The 15,379-nt window shown below is 39.2% G+C and overlaps 1 protein-coding gene across 3 annotated transcripts in view; it reads left to right on the top strand.

The window, feature by feature from the left end:
• Positions 1–15,379, top strand: part of SCN8A (sodium voltage-gated channel alpha subunit 8) — a 225,280-nt gene that overhangs the window by 159,865 nt on the left and 50,036 nt on the right. For all 3 annotated transcript variants that reach the window (XM_053556312.1, XM_053556311.1, XM_053556310.1), the window contains 2 exons: positions 8,421–8,553; positions 14,513–14,751. In XM_053556312.1, coding sequence (XP_053412287.1) covers positions 8,421–8,553; positions 14,513–14,751 — 372 coding nt within the window. The remainder of the gene's footprint in view (positions 1–8,420; positions 8,554–14,512; positions 14,752–15,379) is intronic.

The raw sequence follows: 15,379 nt of genomic DNA, 5'->3' as shown, positions 1-15,379 counted from the left end.
GGACTCACCTTCAAAACTCTTAAAAGTGATCAAGGAATACAGCAGCATCTCAGGCTACAAAATCAATACTTAGAAATCAGTAGCTTTTATATATGCCAACAATAGTCAAGCTGAAAATATAGTCAAGAACTCTATTCCTTTTACAGTAGTACCAAAAAAGATGAAATATCTGGGAATTTACCTAACAGAGGGCGTGAAAGATCTCTATAAAGAGAACTATGAAATTCTGAGAAAAGAAATAGCTGAAGATGTTAACAAATGGAAAAACATACCATGCTTATGGCTGAGAAGAATCAACATTGTTAAAATGTCCATACCGCCCAAAGCAATCTACAGATTTAATGCAATCCCTATTAAAGCACCATTGTCATACTTTGAAGAACTTGAAAAAATAGTACTTCGTTTTATATGAAATCAGAAAAAAACCCAACTAGCAAATACATTAATCAGAATTAAGAACAAATCAGGAGATATCATGTTAGCAGACTTAGGGCTATACTATATAGTGATCAAAACAGCATGGTACTGACACAAAAACAGGGAGGTAGATTTATGGAACAGAATAGAGAACCAAGAGATGAACCTAGCTACTTATCGCCATTTGATCTTCGACAAGCCTATCAAAAACATTCAGTGGAGGAAAGACTCTTTATTTAACAAATGGTGCTCTGTGAATTGGCTGGTGACCTGTAGAAGACTGAAACTAGACCCCCACCTTTCACCCTTAACAAAAATTTGATTTTCACTGGATAAAAAATTTAAACTTCAGACATAAAACTATAAAAATACTAGAAGCGAGTGCAGGGAAAACACTTGAAAAAATTGGCCTGGGAGAATATTTTATGAGCAGAACCCCCTGGCAATTGAAGTAACACCAAAAATACATTAGTGGGATCTGATCAAACTAAAAAGCTTTTGCACAGCCGAGAGCACAGTAAGTAAAGCAAACAGACAACCTTCAGAATGGGAGAAGATTTTTCTGGGTTATGCTTCCAACAAAGGTCTGATAACTAGAATCGACAGAGAACTCAAACTAATAAATAAGAAAAGAACAAATAACCCCATTTTATGTGGCCAAGAGACTTGAAGAGAAACTTCTCTGATGAAGACAGGCACATGGCCTACAAACACATGAAAAAATGCTCATCATCCTTAATCATCAGAGAAATACAAAACAAAACCACTTTAAGATATCATCTAACTCCAGTAAGATTAGCCCACATCACAAAATCCCAAAACTACAGATGTTGGTGTGGATGTGCAAAGAAGGGAACACTTGTACACTGCTGGTGGGAATGCAAGCTAATACAACCTTTCTGGAAAGAAGTTTGGAGAACACTCAAGGAACTAAAAGTAGACCTGTCATTCGATCCTGCAGTTTCTCTACCAGATAATCAAAAATTATTTTACAACAAAAACATTTGCACCATAATATTTATTGCAGCCCAATTCATAATAGCCAAGACATGGAAACAGCCCAAGCGCCCATCAACCCATGAATGGATTAACAAATTGTGGTATATGTACACCATGGAATACTATGCAGCCATAAAAAAGGAGGGAGACTTCACATCTTTTATGCTTGCCTGGGTGGAACTGGAACATATTTGTCTTAGTAAAGTATCTCAAGAATGGAAAAAAAAAGTATCCAATGTAATCACTACTATGAAATCAATATATAATCACCTACATGTTCGTATGATTGCAAAACATAACTATGTTTTGAAAGTAGAAGGGAAAAGGAGAGGTAGGGGAGGGGAGATATGAGAAGAGGGAGGGTATTTGTGGGCAGCTCACCTAATGTGCATGGTGCAATGGTATATTTCAAAACTATTAAGAAATAAGTATAATTGTGATGGATGTGTTACTTAGTTCAATGTAAGCATTTCACATTGTATATCAAAGCAGTACACTGAACCCCATAAATGCATCAGTGTACAAAGTTAAGATTTAATTAATAATAAAAAATAAAAATAAACTGTGCATTTTATCTCAGTTTTTTTTAATTGCAAAGGAATAAAACAAAATAGCCAAGAACCTGTCCTTTTAATTCCAGCTTTTGAAATGTCACCTAGGGAAGAGAGATTGCCTACCTGTTGTGGTATAGTCTGATTCTAATTTTCTTAGTGTGCACCTACACTATCTTAGCTCCTATTCATTCTTAGCACTTTTAAGTGATGTCCTCCCGAGGCAGTTTTAGGTTATGTCATCTTAGGTAGTTAACAGTAGTGAACGTATATTTGCTGTCTGGCTTTCCATAAATCTGTGTGATTTGTTCAATACTAAGAGACTACATCTACAAAGGGGCAGTAACTAGTTGAATAAAAATAGAACCTTGACCCACCACCTTGTCTACAATAAGCAACCCAGGAAGCCAGCCTGTTATAACTTACGGGAAGCCAGATTTCTATCTTTAGTGATAATCTAAGAAGTGAAATAATAACTTCTATAACAATAGTCCCCAAATGCCTAAGGCTTAATTAACAACTAAATACTTCCCTACTTTTGTTTCCATTTTCAACTTAGGTCCAACCAGAAAAAGTCAAATATACACCTGGGATGTCCCACTTCTACTTACCCTCCAATAGCCTCCCTCCCCGCCAGCAGCCTCCAGTAGGGCACAACTGAATGAAGCCTTCCCTTCCCTGTCCATGTCCCCATAAAGCCTTCCTACTCCTCTGCCTGCCATAAGTTTCAGTGAAGGTAGCCCTCCCTTGACATAGCAAACTCTGAATAAATAGCCTTTTCTTTTCTCACCTGTTGCATTTTTGTTTATTTCCACCATACAGGTAACATTTTATACATATGAGTATTTATACATCTGTATTCTATATTCCTTCTCAGAGAATTCCACTGCATCATCAAATTGCAGTAGTATATTGGGAAAACCTTTCCCAAGAGTTAACCAAAGTTGTGGGTAAATAGGAGGTAGAGAAGGAGCTCTCCGACCAGTTGAGGATTGTCCTGTAAACACTTCATTACCACAGACTCCCAGAAAGTCCCCTCCTCTCCAGGCAACCACTTCTGACTTGTATTCCTGTAGGTAGTTTTCTTGCATATGTGTCAACTTAAACACATTATGTATTTTTTATTTGGCTTCTTTCATTCAACAAGATTTTTTGTCTTTTTGAGATACATTCATGTTATTTGGTATATCAGTAGCTCATTCCTTGTTAGTGTTGAGTAGTATTTCCTTGTGTAAATATATCCCATTTGTTATCCATTCTCTCCTGTTGATACTCAGGTTGCTTCCAATTTGCAGCTAGTGCAAATATACTTACTATGAGCATTATTATACTACTACACTTATACAGACAAAATTTTTTCATTTAAATTGGATAAATAAATCAGAGTGAAACTCCTGGGTCATGTAGTAAATGTATGTTTATAAGAAATTACCAAACACTTCTCCAGAATAGTTACAGAGTTTGGAGTTTGTTTGTTTTTTAATCCTACCAATGGTGTATAGGGTTCTGTTGCTACACATCCTAGCCAGTGTCTGGTGTTATTAGTCTTTGATTTTGGCATTTTAGTGGATATGAAATGTTATCTTAGTGTGCCTTTAATTTACATTTTCCTGATGACTATTAATGATGAGCATCTTTCCTGTGCTTGTTGGCTTCTTATGTATCTTCTTTAGTGAATTTATTCGAGTCTTTTGCTCATTTTTAACTGAGGTGTTTATCTTTTTATTATTAATTTCTTAGAGTTTTTTATATGTCTTTTATCAGATATATAAATTTTTAATTTTGATGAAGTCAATGTAACACTTTTTTTTATGATATTGTTTTTGGCATCCTGGTTAAAGAACTCTGCCTAACCCCCAAGGCATGAAGATATTTTATGTCTTCATTAATCATTCTGATTATTATGTTCAGGTCTCTGATTTATCTGATATTAATTTTTGCATATGAAATGAGATGGGGGTCAACCTGGATGAAGATCCAGTCTTTTAACAGCATTTGCTAAAAAGACTTTTCTTTCTCTATTGAATTGACTCAGAGCCTTGGTTGAAGTCAATTGATGTATAAGTTTTAGTCTATGTTTGAACTCTGTTCTTTCCCCTTGATCTGTTTGTCTGTGCTTATGCCAATACACGTTTGTCTTGTTGTAACTTTGTATTCTGGGAATGAGATAGCATAAACCCTCTGAACAAAAAATAATATTTTTGAAGATTATTACATAATGTTTCAAAAGATCATTTTGCTATTCTAGATCTTTTTAAGATTATTCTGGGCTGGGCACAGTAGCTCATGACTGCAGTCCTAGCGCTCTGTGAAGCCAAGGTGGGAAGATTGCTTGAAGCAAGGAGTTTGAGATATGCCTAAGAAAGAGCAAGACTCTGCCTTTACCAAAAATAGAAAAATTACCCAGGTGTTATGGTGTACACCTGTAGTCCCAGCTACTCAGGAGGCTGAGGCAGGAGGATCACTTGCACCCAGAATTTTGAGGTTGCTGTGAGCTACATTGACTTCACTGCATTCCACCTGGGGCAACAGAGTAAGACTGTGTCTCAAAAACCAAGAAAAAAGATTATTATAGAGCTTTACATGTCCTTATGAATTTTAGAATCATCTTTTCAGTTTCCTCCAAAAAGCCTAGAATTTTGATAGGAATTGCACTGTGATCCTACAGATCAGTTATAATAAGTCTTATAGTCTATGACTGTGGTATCTACTTTGTTTATTTAGGACTTCTTAAGTTGCTTTCTACAAAGTTGTATAGTTTGCAGTAGGGTGGGGGGAAATTCCATAGGGCTTTCTACATAGACAGTATTTTTTGCGAATAACAGCAACATCAATCCTTATGCCTTTAGTTATTTATTTTGTTTTATTGTACTATCTAGGACTTTAAGATAAAAACAATTGAAGAGAAGTGATGAAAGTAAATATTCATGTTTCCATTATTAAAGGAAAATAACTTAATATTTCATAAAGAACTATGATGTTTACTGTAGGTTTTCATAGATGTCTTTTATCAGAAAGAAACTGCTACATTCTATTTGTGGTTTGCTGAGAGATTTTTATTATGCACAGGTGTTGAATTTTGTTAAATGTTTTTCGGGATCTATGAGATGATCATATGCTTTTTCTTTTTTATCCAATGAACATGATGAATAATACTGACTTTTTCACTAGTGTTAAACTTACTTTGCTTTCCTGGGTTAAACTCTGTGGTTGGTCATGATATATCATCCTCTGCATATATTGCTAGATTCTATTTAATTGTATTTTGTTAAGAATTTTGCATCTGTTCATTAGGGATACTAGTGTCTAATTTTCTTACCAAGTTTGGTATCAGGGTTATTAGTTTTTATGAAGCAAGTTGAGACGTATTCCCCTATCTTCTGTTTTCTGAAAGAACTTGTGTAAAAGTGGTATTATTCCTTAAATATTTGATTTAATTCACTTACAAAACTGTCTAGGGCTTGAATTTTCTTTGTGGTCAGATGTTTTTCATTACAATTTCTTTAACTAATATGGGCTATTAAGATTTTCTAAGAGGTGGGGGGGGTGTTTTGGTTGGGAGGGGTTTGTTTTTCTTTTTTTTTTTGAGACAGAGTCTCACTCTCTTGCTCACAGCAACCTCAAACTCCTGTTCAGGCAGTCCTCCTGCCTCAGCCTCCCAAGTAGCTGGGACTCAGGCACCTACCACAACACCTGGCTAATTTTTTAATCTTTAGCAGAGATGGGGTCTTGCTCTTGTTCAGGCTGATCCTGAACTCCTAAGCTCAAGGGATCTTTCCTGCCTTGGCCTCTCAGACTGCTAGGATTATAGGCATGAACTACTGAGGCTGTCCAGATTTTCAGGTTTTTCATGGGTTAGTTTGATAATTCATCTAAAATGAAATTACATAAAGCTATTCATAGTATATCCATATTATCCTACTAATGGCTGTAGAATTTGATATCCCCTTTTATTCCTGAAAATGATGATTGTTTTCTTAAATTTCAGATTAATATAAGGGTACATACAATTAGGTTACATTGCATTTGTTAGGAAAAGTCCAAGTTGTATTTGAGTCCTTAACCCAAGGACTAGGTGGGCTGGTTAGGTGGGATCTTACTAAGCCCCTGGTCTCACTCCTCCCATCCGCACCCCACTTTTTCAATTTTTTTTTTTTTTTTAGACTGAGTCTCTCACTCTGTGGCCCTGGGTAGAATGTCGTGGCATCATAGCTCACAGCAACCTCAAACTCTTGGACTTAAGCAATACTCTTGTTTGAGCCTCCCGAGTAGCTGGGACTGCAGGTCCCTACTACAATGCCCAGCTAGGTTTTTTTCTATTTTTAGTAGCAACAGTGTCTCACGTTTGCTCAAGCCGGTCTTAAACTCCTGAGCTCAAGCAATCCACCTGCCTTGGCCTCCCAGAGTGCTAGAATTACAGGCGTGAGCCACCATGCCCTGCCTGAAATTCTTATTTCTTGATATCTTTTATTCTTTTCTTCTTTGAAAATTAAACTATGTTCTATAATTAAAAAGTTATAGAATAAATTTTGCTATTATAGAAGTTGTCCCTACATATCTTTTCATTTTATATAGAAAGATATAAATAATAATTGTTCTGTCTTAATATTAAGTTTGGAGGTGAATTTTTTTTTAATTACATGGATTTGCTAAACCCAAGCTAAAAATTACTTTAGCTTTCAAATGGGGATTATCAAGTGACAGTATGTTCTAAAAATCTAGGACCAGTGCAGTAGCAGAAATTAATGTCTATTGTATGGGGCCCCTCTGTGTTTTTAGATGACTACCATTTTTTAAATGTAATAGTTTAATGTGATTTATGAAATGTCATGAATATTTGGCTGGGAATTGTAGCAAAAATGGCTCCTCAAAGAAATATATCTTATGATCTGAAATAATGGTTAATAGGTCATCCTTATATACACAGATATTTGTATAGTAATGCAGCCAGAAATTCCCAAGAAAATTAGTTAGTTTTCCTTTCACTTCTTCTGTATCTCTGCCAAACAAACAAAACAATCAAGACCTGCAGGTGAACCAAATGTCTGAATCAGTGGAACAGTCTGATGAAACACTTTGATAAGACAAATCTTATAGTCTACCAGGAACTTTCTTCTGTTTAGTCCTTCAAATCTAAACATATAGAAGGACAGGAGGGCTTTTTGAAGTGGTTCTCCAGAGGTAATTATTGGATCATCCTGGTGTTGATCAGCCATGTACTTCTTGGGCACTATACAAATGTCCTCTCAGGGTGGTGACTGTCTTGCCCTCTTACCTCACTGTGGAAGGAGCAGTCACATTTATGTGGGTTACATGGCACAGTGGACAATATGGTTACTAGAGAGCAAGGTTTTGTTTTGTTTTTTTGTTTGTTTGTTTTGTAGAGACAGTTTCACTTTATTGCCCTCAGTAGAGTGCCATGGCATCACGCAGCTCACAGCAACTCCAACTCCAACTCCTGGGCTCAAGTGATTCTCTTGCCTCAGCCTCCCGAGTAGCTGGGACTACAGGCGCCCGCCACAATGCCTGGCTATTTTTTTTGTTGTTGTTGCAGTTCGGCCGGGGCCGGGTTTGAACCCGCCACCCTCGATATATGGGGCCAGCACCCTACCCACTGAGCCACAGGCGCCGCCCGAGAGCAAGGTTTTAAGTGACTCCATTAATCCCAATCTAATGTAGAATGTTCACAAAGATCATAAGTAAGGGACATTAAGAAATCTTTTGCTATAATCTACCATACCAGTATTGCCCAGGGTGGGGCATGTAACAATATTTTTAATAAATATTATTTTTTAAAAAACATCTAATGATGTTTTCTAACATTTTTATTCCATTAGGAATTTGATCATTGCAGATTAACTAATAAAATAGAAAAAGGGCAAATAAACACACATAATACAGTATGTTTAATTAACATAGCAAAATCTTACAGTACTTCCTTATAGTGTCTTGGAGGAGACGTGGGGTAAACTTCAGTTTACTGATGTCCAGTTGGGTCCAGGTTTGGCATTTGAAAGGGGTGGTTTATTAGAGTGCCAGTGCACTCGGTGTGATCATGGACTCAGCCTTATAAAATTTCAAATAGAGGTGAATTTGACTTATTTTATCCTTTGGACCAATTCTAGTCAAAAGTTGTGGGTATGAGATTAGGACAAGAAAACTCAGGGTCTGCTGCTGGTGCCTGTATCACTGAAGAAATCTGGTCTTTCTGCTCTACACTTGGAATTAACCAGGTGTGGTGTTTGAGTCTCAACCAGATTAAATGACTTGGTCTTATCACTTGTAGAAGGCCAATTCCTGGCCAGTCTGTTTCATTGTATATCTTGAAGAGAAAAGAACTATAGAATTAAAGTATGGAAATGTAATGAAGACCACATTCTGGGCTATCTTCCCAGTAAGGACCAGCTTTGTGTTTATAAGACTTTACTCACCGTATTTGTTATTTTTTTTTAGGCTACAACTGAGGTGGAAATTAAGAAGAAAGGCCCTGGATCCCTTTTAGTTTCCATGGACCAGCTGGCCTCCTATGGGCGGAAGGACAGAATCAACAGTATAATGAGTGTTGTTACAAATACGCTGGTGGAAGGTATGTGCCCCATGATGTCACGCCAAACTGCAGGAATACAAATACCAAGTGTGCATGCTAAATATAATCCCTGTGCCCTGGTCTGAGTTTTGTAGACACTGTCTCTGAGCTTTAGGAATAGAGCCTACTAGTTTCAGAAACCAGGCACAAATTGTCTTCCCAAGTTCACATGCAAAGAATCAGATAAGGACTTGATATCTGCTGCCAGCACTGTACACAGACCAGTAAGCGGTGTGAAGGAGTCACACGCATGAGCTAGAGGAGCTTAGTGAGCCTCTGTAATCGTCATCTTGGACAGCCAGTGAGGTGTTGTAAGACACAAAGGGACACATTCATCAGAATAGGCTAAAGAACTGCAGAGACATAAAATGTGGAATCTTCATGGCCTCGACCCCAAAACATATCTTCCTCTTTTCCTTTTTAACTACTTACAGCCCTTTTAGTTTTCCCTTAAGGAAGAATGTACTGTGCATTTTGATTGCACCTAATTCTGTCTCTCTTCGAACACCCCCACATATCCATAAATATATTTGATGTGTGACTGTGTAAGCTGAAGCCCTTCTTCCTTCAGGCGCTTTGTGCCACAGGGAAAGAGCAGCCAGTGTTGAATCCTAGCCTGTCTGCAGTAATGTTGCTGTCAGGGCCTGGATTCTCTGTGTTAGTTCCTCTGGCATGCTGAGGAATGTTTTCCATTAGACCATAGTTCCCAGATGTGGTCTGCATCTGAGGTTCTCTCTGTAGGTAAATTCAGTGACAGGTTTTCTCTCAAAAGATTCTGACTGATTCTGCGTGTATGATCTTCATTTGATTCATATTGATTTAGCTGAGTTGTCCCATCTAGATCTAGGCTACTTTTGAAGCCTCAGATTGCTGTTCTTCAGAATTCAAACACTCAGGCTTAACCTGAGATAGGAAAACTCAAAATTGTCTTGGTGTCCTTGGGACAAGTTATTTTTTGAGTCACTTATGGCCACTTCTGTTGTGTGTGTGTGTGTGTGTGTTGGGGAGGAGGTTGCAGTGGAGGGAGAATCCTTATAAAAGAACTCCCTGAGGGTGTTTACTTCCCCACATGCTTGCAAGGAGTTACACCATAACTAGACTAATCTTGTGTATGATTCAAGTAAAAAGAATATTGAACTGCTTTCAGCTGCCTGAACAACCTCTGTTGATTTTTGTTTTCTTTAATTACCTTTGAGGTCATTGTCTGATAGAACATCTTTTAAGCTTTGCAGCTTGTACTTTGAGATTGCAGGCAAATAACTATAGATGTAATAACAATTCCAAGCAAAGGAACATGAGCTTACAAACTTTGGCTAATTTTATTATTCACTTGGAGACCAAGATAGGATTTCTCTGACTATTGCAAGCAACAAGCACATTTTATTAGTAGTAGAGGCATCAGAACAGGAGCATCATCAATGCAGTGCAGCAATTATTTATTGATTGCTGCAGTGGCCTCATACAGTTTCTGGCAAAAATAGATGCAGAAAAATAGAGTTTGTCGAACTGAAAAACTTGTGCTGTGCTTGAAGTGTTGGGGGGAGTGTTGGGGTGCAGGGCTCCTTTAGGGCACTTAAACCTTTAGTCCCTTTTCTTCCTCTTTTCCCTTTTTGTGTCTTGCTATATTCATTCTCTACTCTCCACTGACTCATCACACACATTTTGTAAACAGTAGCTCTGAGGGTAGCTCAGGGAATAGAGAGATAGCTGTGGTTGTGTTGATGAATAGAAGCCATCCAGATCTTTGCCCTCTCTCCTCAGCCCAGATGCTCACCAAGCCTGTACCTGTCTCGCCATTTCTTGCTCTCATCTTCCTCCTATCCCCTTGCCTGGTATTGGGCCACTTTGTTACAGTTGATAGGACAGAAGTGCTATAGGCCAAGAGTGATAAATGGTTGGACCTGAATAATAAAAGAAGGAATAAAAGATCCATGCCTGTTTAACCATTGCCTTCTCTATATTTAATGCCTCCTACAACAATAATTGACCGAATAATTGTTCCTGCTCCCCAGACTTTCAGTCAGGAAACTTGGACATTATTTTAACTTAAAGATTAAAATAATTATTATTACAAGAGGGACTTTACCTAACAATTGCAATCAGGGTAACCTGGCTTATTGTACCCTCAATGAATCCCCAACAATTAAAAAAAAAAAAAAAAAAAGACTACAAATGATCTTCAGAAGAAAATTCAAAGATAAGTAATGACTATTTTATAATATGACAACTTTTTGCTAAAAATAAAAAATAAAAAAAATAATTATTATTTAAAACCAAAGAAGCAGATTCATGCCTACCTAATGATTTAGAAACCACAGTGAATTCCAGAATCTTGTCCACAATAAGAACATCCTGCCTGCACTGTTTCACCCGTCTTGTTGCAGACATGCTCAGCAGCATCCAACAAATTCAGCGGAGTCCGCCACTAGCGGAGCCATAAGCTCTGTGGATATTTCGGTGGGCTGGGTATAGGGTACAGGCAAAGCGTAGTGTAGCCTCACTTCTCAAAGCAGCAAAGTTGTGGCAGAGGGGAGATAGTTGGCTAAGTAAGAATGAGGAGGCAGTGATGGTACTTGGTGTTGTTGATTCTCAGATAAAACAGTTTCCAAACTCCCCTGCAGGTAACTGGCCACAGCTGTTGCTGCCACAATTTATTTATTCTTTTTTATTATTATTTTTTAGAGACAGGATCTCACTGTCACCCAGGCTGGAGTGCAGTGGCCTGATCATAACTCACTGTAGCCTCAGCTTCCCCAGGGGCTGGCATCCCACTGGCCTATTTATTCTGTTATACAGCCAAGAGCATGGAGTGTCAGGACGATCACTGTCTGGTTCTGCCTTGCCTGTGCAGCTATAAGCTTAGTAAGGGTGGAGGGTCATCTTCAGCAGCGTATCCCCGTGCCCAGTACATGGTAGGGGTGTACAGGTTGTCCAATTGAGTTGAAAGAAGCTCCTGCCTTCAGAAATCTCATGGCCTACCAAAGCCCACCCCGGATGGGCTTATGGGGTCCTCTCTAAAAATAATTCCCAGTACCCCTGAGGTTGAGACCCACAGCAGCCTCTCTGAAAATGTCCAGAAGCAAAGCAAGATCTTTGGACATCTCACCTCCATGTGTTAAATACTCCCGCAGATCAAGTACTTAGCCATTTCAGGCATATGGGGCTAAGTAATAATGTGCAGAGTTGCAAGTCCCTTTCTAAACCCTCTTATTCACTAATGATCCTGTCCACCTCCTGCAGCTCCATATCGTGTTACTTTCTGTGGGAGTGAAAAGGCTCTTCCCTTCCCAGTGAATGCAGATCAGAGATAGCTGGTGTCCCTGTGAGAATCTTCTTGGTGCCCTATAGGCAAGGAAAACTCTTCTTTCAGCTCGGCACCTGTAGCCCAGTGGTTAGGGTGCCGGCCACATACACCAGGCTGGCAGGTTCGAACCCAGCCTGGGCCAGCTAAACAACAATGACAACTGCAACAACAACAACAAAATAGCCAGGCGTTGTGACAGGTGCCTGTAGTCCTAGCTACTGGGAGACTGAGGCAAGAGAATTGCTTCAGCCCAAAAGTTTGAGGTTGCTGTGAGCTATGATGCCACACCACTGTACCAAGGGTGACAAAGTGAAACTCTGTCTCAGAAAAAAAAAGAAAACTCTTCTTTGCTGTCTGGCAAAACTAGAAACCTAGTTCATTGTAAAACATTACAATTGTGTCAACTGTCAGGAATGTGAACAGTCACAGCTTCAACCTCCAGTTGCCAGCGAGCAGCAGACATTTGGAGAAGGGAGGGGATTAAAAAAGGAACGGAACTAAATTTCCAAATATGTACTATAAGAATTTATGGAAATAAGTGAACCTTTTAGTTTTTTTTTGTGGGGAAGAAAACTAAATTTACCTCAGGAAGGGAGGGAGTTCTGTAAGGAAGAAGCCAAAGCAAATTTTCTTCACAGACTCCCTTTCCTACGCAGACTCCCACATGGCGTTTGCTGTGGCCCTTAATTCTGAAAAACCAAGGCAACCATTTTCTTAGCAACCAGGGAGCCAATCAGAAACCCAACAAAACCCACCCCATTTAAAATAAAGCCATCATCATAAGCACCATCCAGCTGGTTGGAAAGGCAAAGCAGACCTATTAAGGGAGCCCTCTTGGTTTTGATGAACTATCAGGGGACTATTTTGATTCCCTAAATGTTTTGGTATTGTCGGTAGCATAGGGTGGGGTGGGTGTTAACTGTCACAGCCACCCTGGAGAATCAATACTTCACTTCTAAGGATTATCATTCTGATAGCTTTTCAAAGTAATACCCCTTAAAAAGCCTCCTCTTATATCAAGGTCCTTGGAATTTCATAATCCTGGCTATGATATTGAATACTTGCTTGAGGAGAGCTTTGGTACCCCTGGTCTCATTCCTAGATTGTTGTAACTACCAGATGAGTGGCTCTGTGCCTATGATGTCTAATTATTCTTTTTAATCTTTGCTTTGTAACTGACCTTGGAGATCGTCTCCAGTGATCTTTCTGTCTGTATCAGAGCCCCAGTTCTGGGGAGCACCTTGGGTCAGGAAGATCAGACTGGGTCCCACGCTCCTATTCCTACTTTATCTAGAGCAGTTTCTGGTTTATTTTATATATTGAGACTCACCTGAGATCTTGTTTGAAAAAACACGTTCTGCTTCTAAAAGAGACGGTGAAGATAAGACAAAAGAAGGACAGAAGATAAAGAAAAGCATGAGGTCCTGGGGAGAGAAAGAGGAAGAAGCTACAGAAAGAGACAAGTAAAGGAGGAGAGTAGGAAAGGGCAAGAGAGGAGAAAGGAAGAGAGAGAACAAGGGAGGAAGGGTCCTGGGGGAAGGAATGTGGCTTGTGTTCATAACTCAGTTTTGAGTTGTGAATTCTGGGCGTGGACCTGTACTTCTTTGAGAATGTAATAGAGGCATTTCATAGGGTGATTTGGCTGACAACACTGATTATGCTGATGAAAATACTAATAGCAAATAGTTCTGTGGCATTTATTATATGCCAGGATGTATGTACACTTTATATTTTAGCTCATTTAATTCTCATAACAAATCAGAGTAACTTGCCCAGTGTCTCATAGCTGTAAGTGTCTGAGCTGGCATTTGAACCCAGACTTGTCTGACATCAAAGTCTGTGATTTTGATGGCTTGTCTGATAATAATTTAATAATATGGTGTATAATGTAATGCCTACTGTTTTTTGAGGACTTACCTTGTACCAGGCACTGTGCTGAGTGTTGTACATGCACCAATGTTGAATCTTTAATCCAACTCATATAACTTCATTAAATGAGGTTATAGCAGCAGCCCCAACCTTTTTGGCACCAAGTACTATTTTCATGGAAGACAATTTTCACTGGATTGCCTGCTTCACCGCCTGCTTTGCCACCTGGTTCCTAAGTTTCATAAAAGACAATTTTTCCACAGACCAGGGATGAGGGTTGGGGTGGGTGGGGAGCTCTGTGGCCCAGCTCTTACTAGGCTGCAAACCATGGTCCAGGGGTAGGGGATCACAAGGCTATAGGATTCATTTAGTCCTATGACTTACAAAGCAGGTGCACTGTTCTACAGCTGAGTCCTCTTAGGCAGGGAAATCAGTCAGTTGCTTGCCCATGATCTCACAATGTCTACTTGTAAGCACTGAAGCCAACTGAAGTCAAGGAGTAGAGCTAAGTGGCCAGGCCCTAACCACTGTACTCTACTCCTGTACTGACAGGCTGAGTTTTATTTATAACTAGATCGTTAACAGGGAAGTGACTTGTACTGATTATACCTCCTCTCTACCTTAAAGAGAAGGAATACTAAAGGAAACACTTAGGAATGTCAGCACTCCAGGGAGCTTTATTCCCATGTTAATAACAGTAGTAATGACCCATGAGGATTAATAGTGTGTCCCCTTCCTTTTTCTCTCTGTGCTTGAGGGGCCATCTTTGTTCTTTACTTACTACAGAACTGGAAGAGTCTCAGAGAAAGTGCCCGCCATGCTGGTATAAATTTGCCAACACTTTCCTCATCTGGGAATGTCACCCATACTGGATAAAACTGAAAGAGATCGTTAACTTGATAGTTATGGACCCTTTCGTGGACTTAGCCATCACCATCTGCATTGTCCTGAATACACTGTTTATGGCAATGGAGCATCATCCTATGACGCCACAGTTTGAACATGTCTTGACTGTAGGAAACCTGGTAAGATGGAGCATTGACTCCTGGTGTTATGGTTTGAATGTGTTTTGCGTATAGCACATCTTTTTCTGGTACTGACAGCTGGAGTTTAGTTGAAAAGAAAGTACTAGTTAATTGGAGGACGAATGCTTCCACACATGTCACAGCGCCAGCCGCTCCTGTCACTGTTGTGATCCCTTGGCTGTTTCCTCTTTCTGCAGAACTTTGAAGACGTCATCTAGGAGCTATTGGCAGAAAACCAACCATGGTGACAGAATGGGAGGCATGGTATAGTGGGTTGCTTTCAGCAACCTGAGCCAAGGACTTCTGGATTTTTTTCTCATTCTGTGTCTCACATTGACTCCTGCATTGCTCTAGCAAATCACTTCACCTTTCACCTTAAGTAACAACCGCCACAAAATAGGCCAGCTCTTTTAGGAGGTTAAATGTAACTATAAGTTTACCTCCATTGCTAGGTCTTAATTACCCATATAAAAGCCATTTATGGGACATTTTAAATTCTAGGCTGGTTTTCCCCTCTAATCCACTTGTGGGCCATCATTCAGTTTCTACCATTAGTTGATCTGTGCCAGATTTATTTTAACATTAACTTAAGTCATATATTTAATTAATTATATTATTTAAAGATAAG

Source organism: Nycticebus coucang, chromosome 12 (genome assembly GCF_027406575.1).
Source record: "Nycticebus coucang isolate mNycCou1 chromosome 12, mNycCou1.pri, whole genome shotgun sequence".
NCBI classification, from domain to species: Eukaryota; Metazoa; Chordata; class Mammalia; order Primates; family Lorisidae; genus Nycticebus; species Nycticebus coucang.
This window is presented reverse-complemented; position numbering and strand designations above follow the sequence as displayed.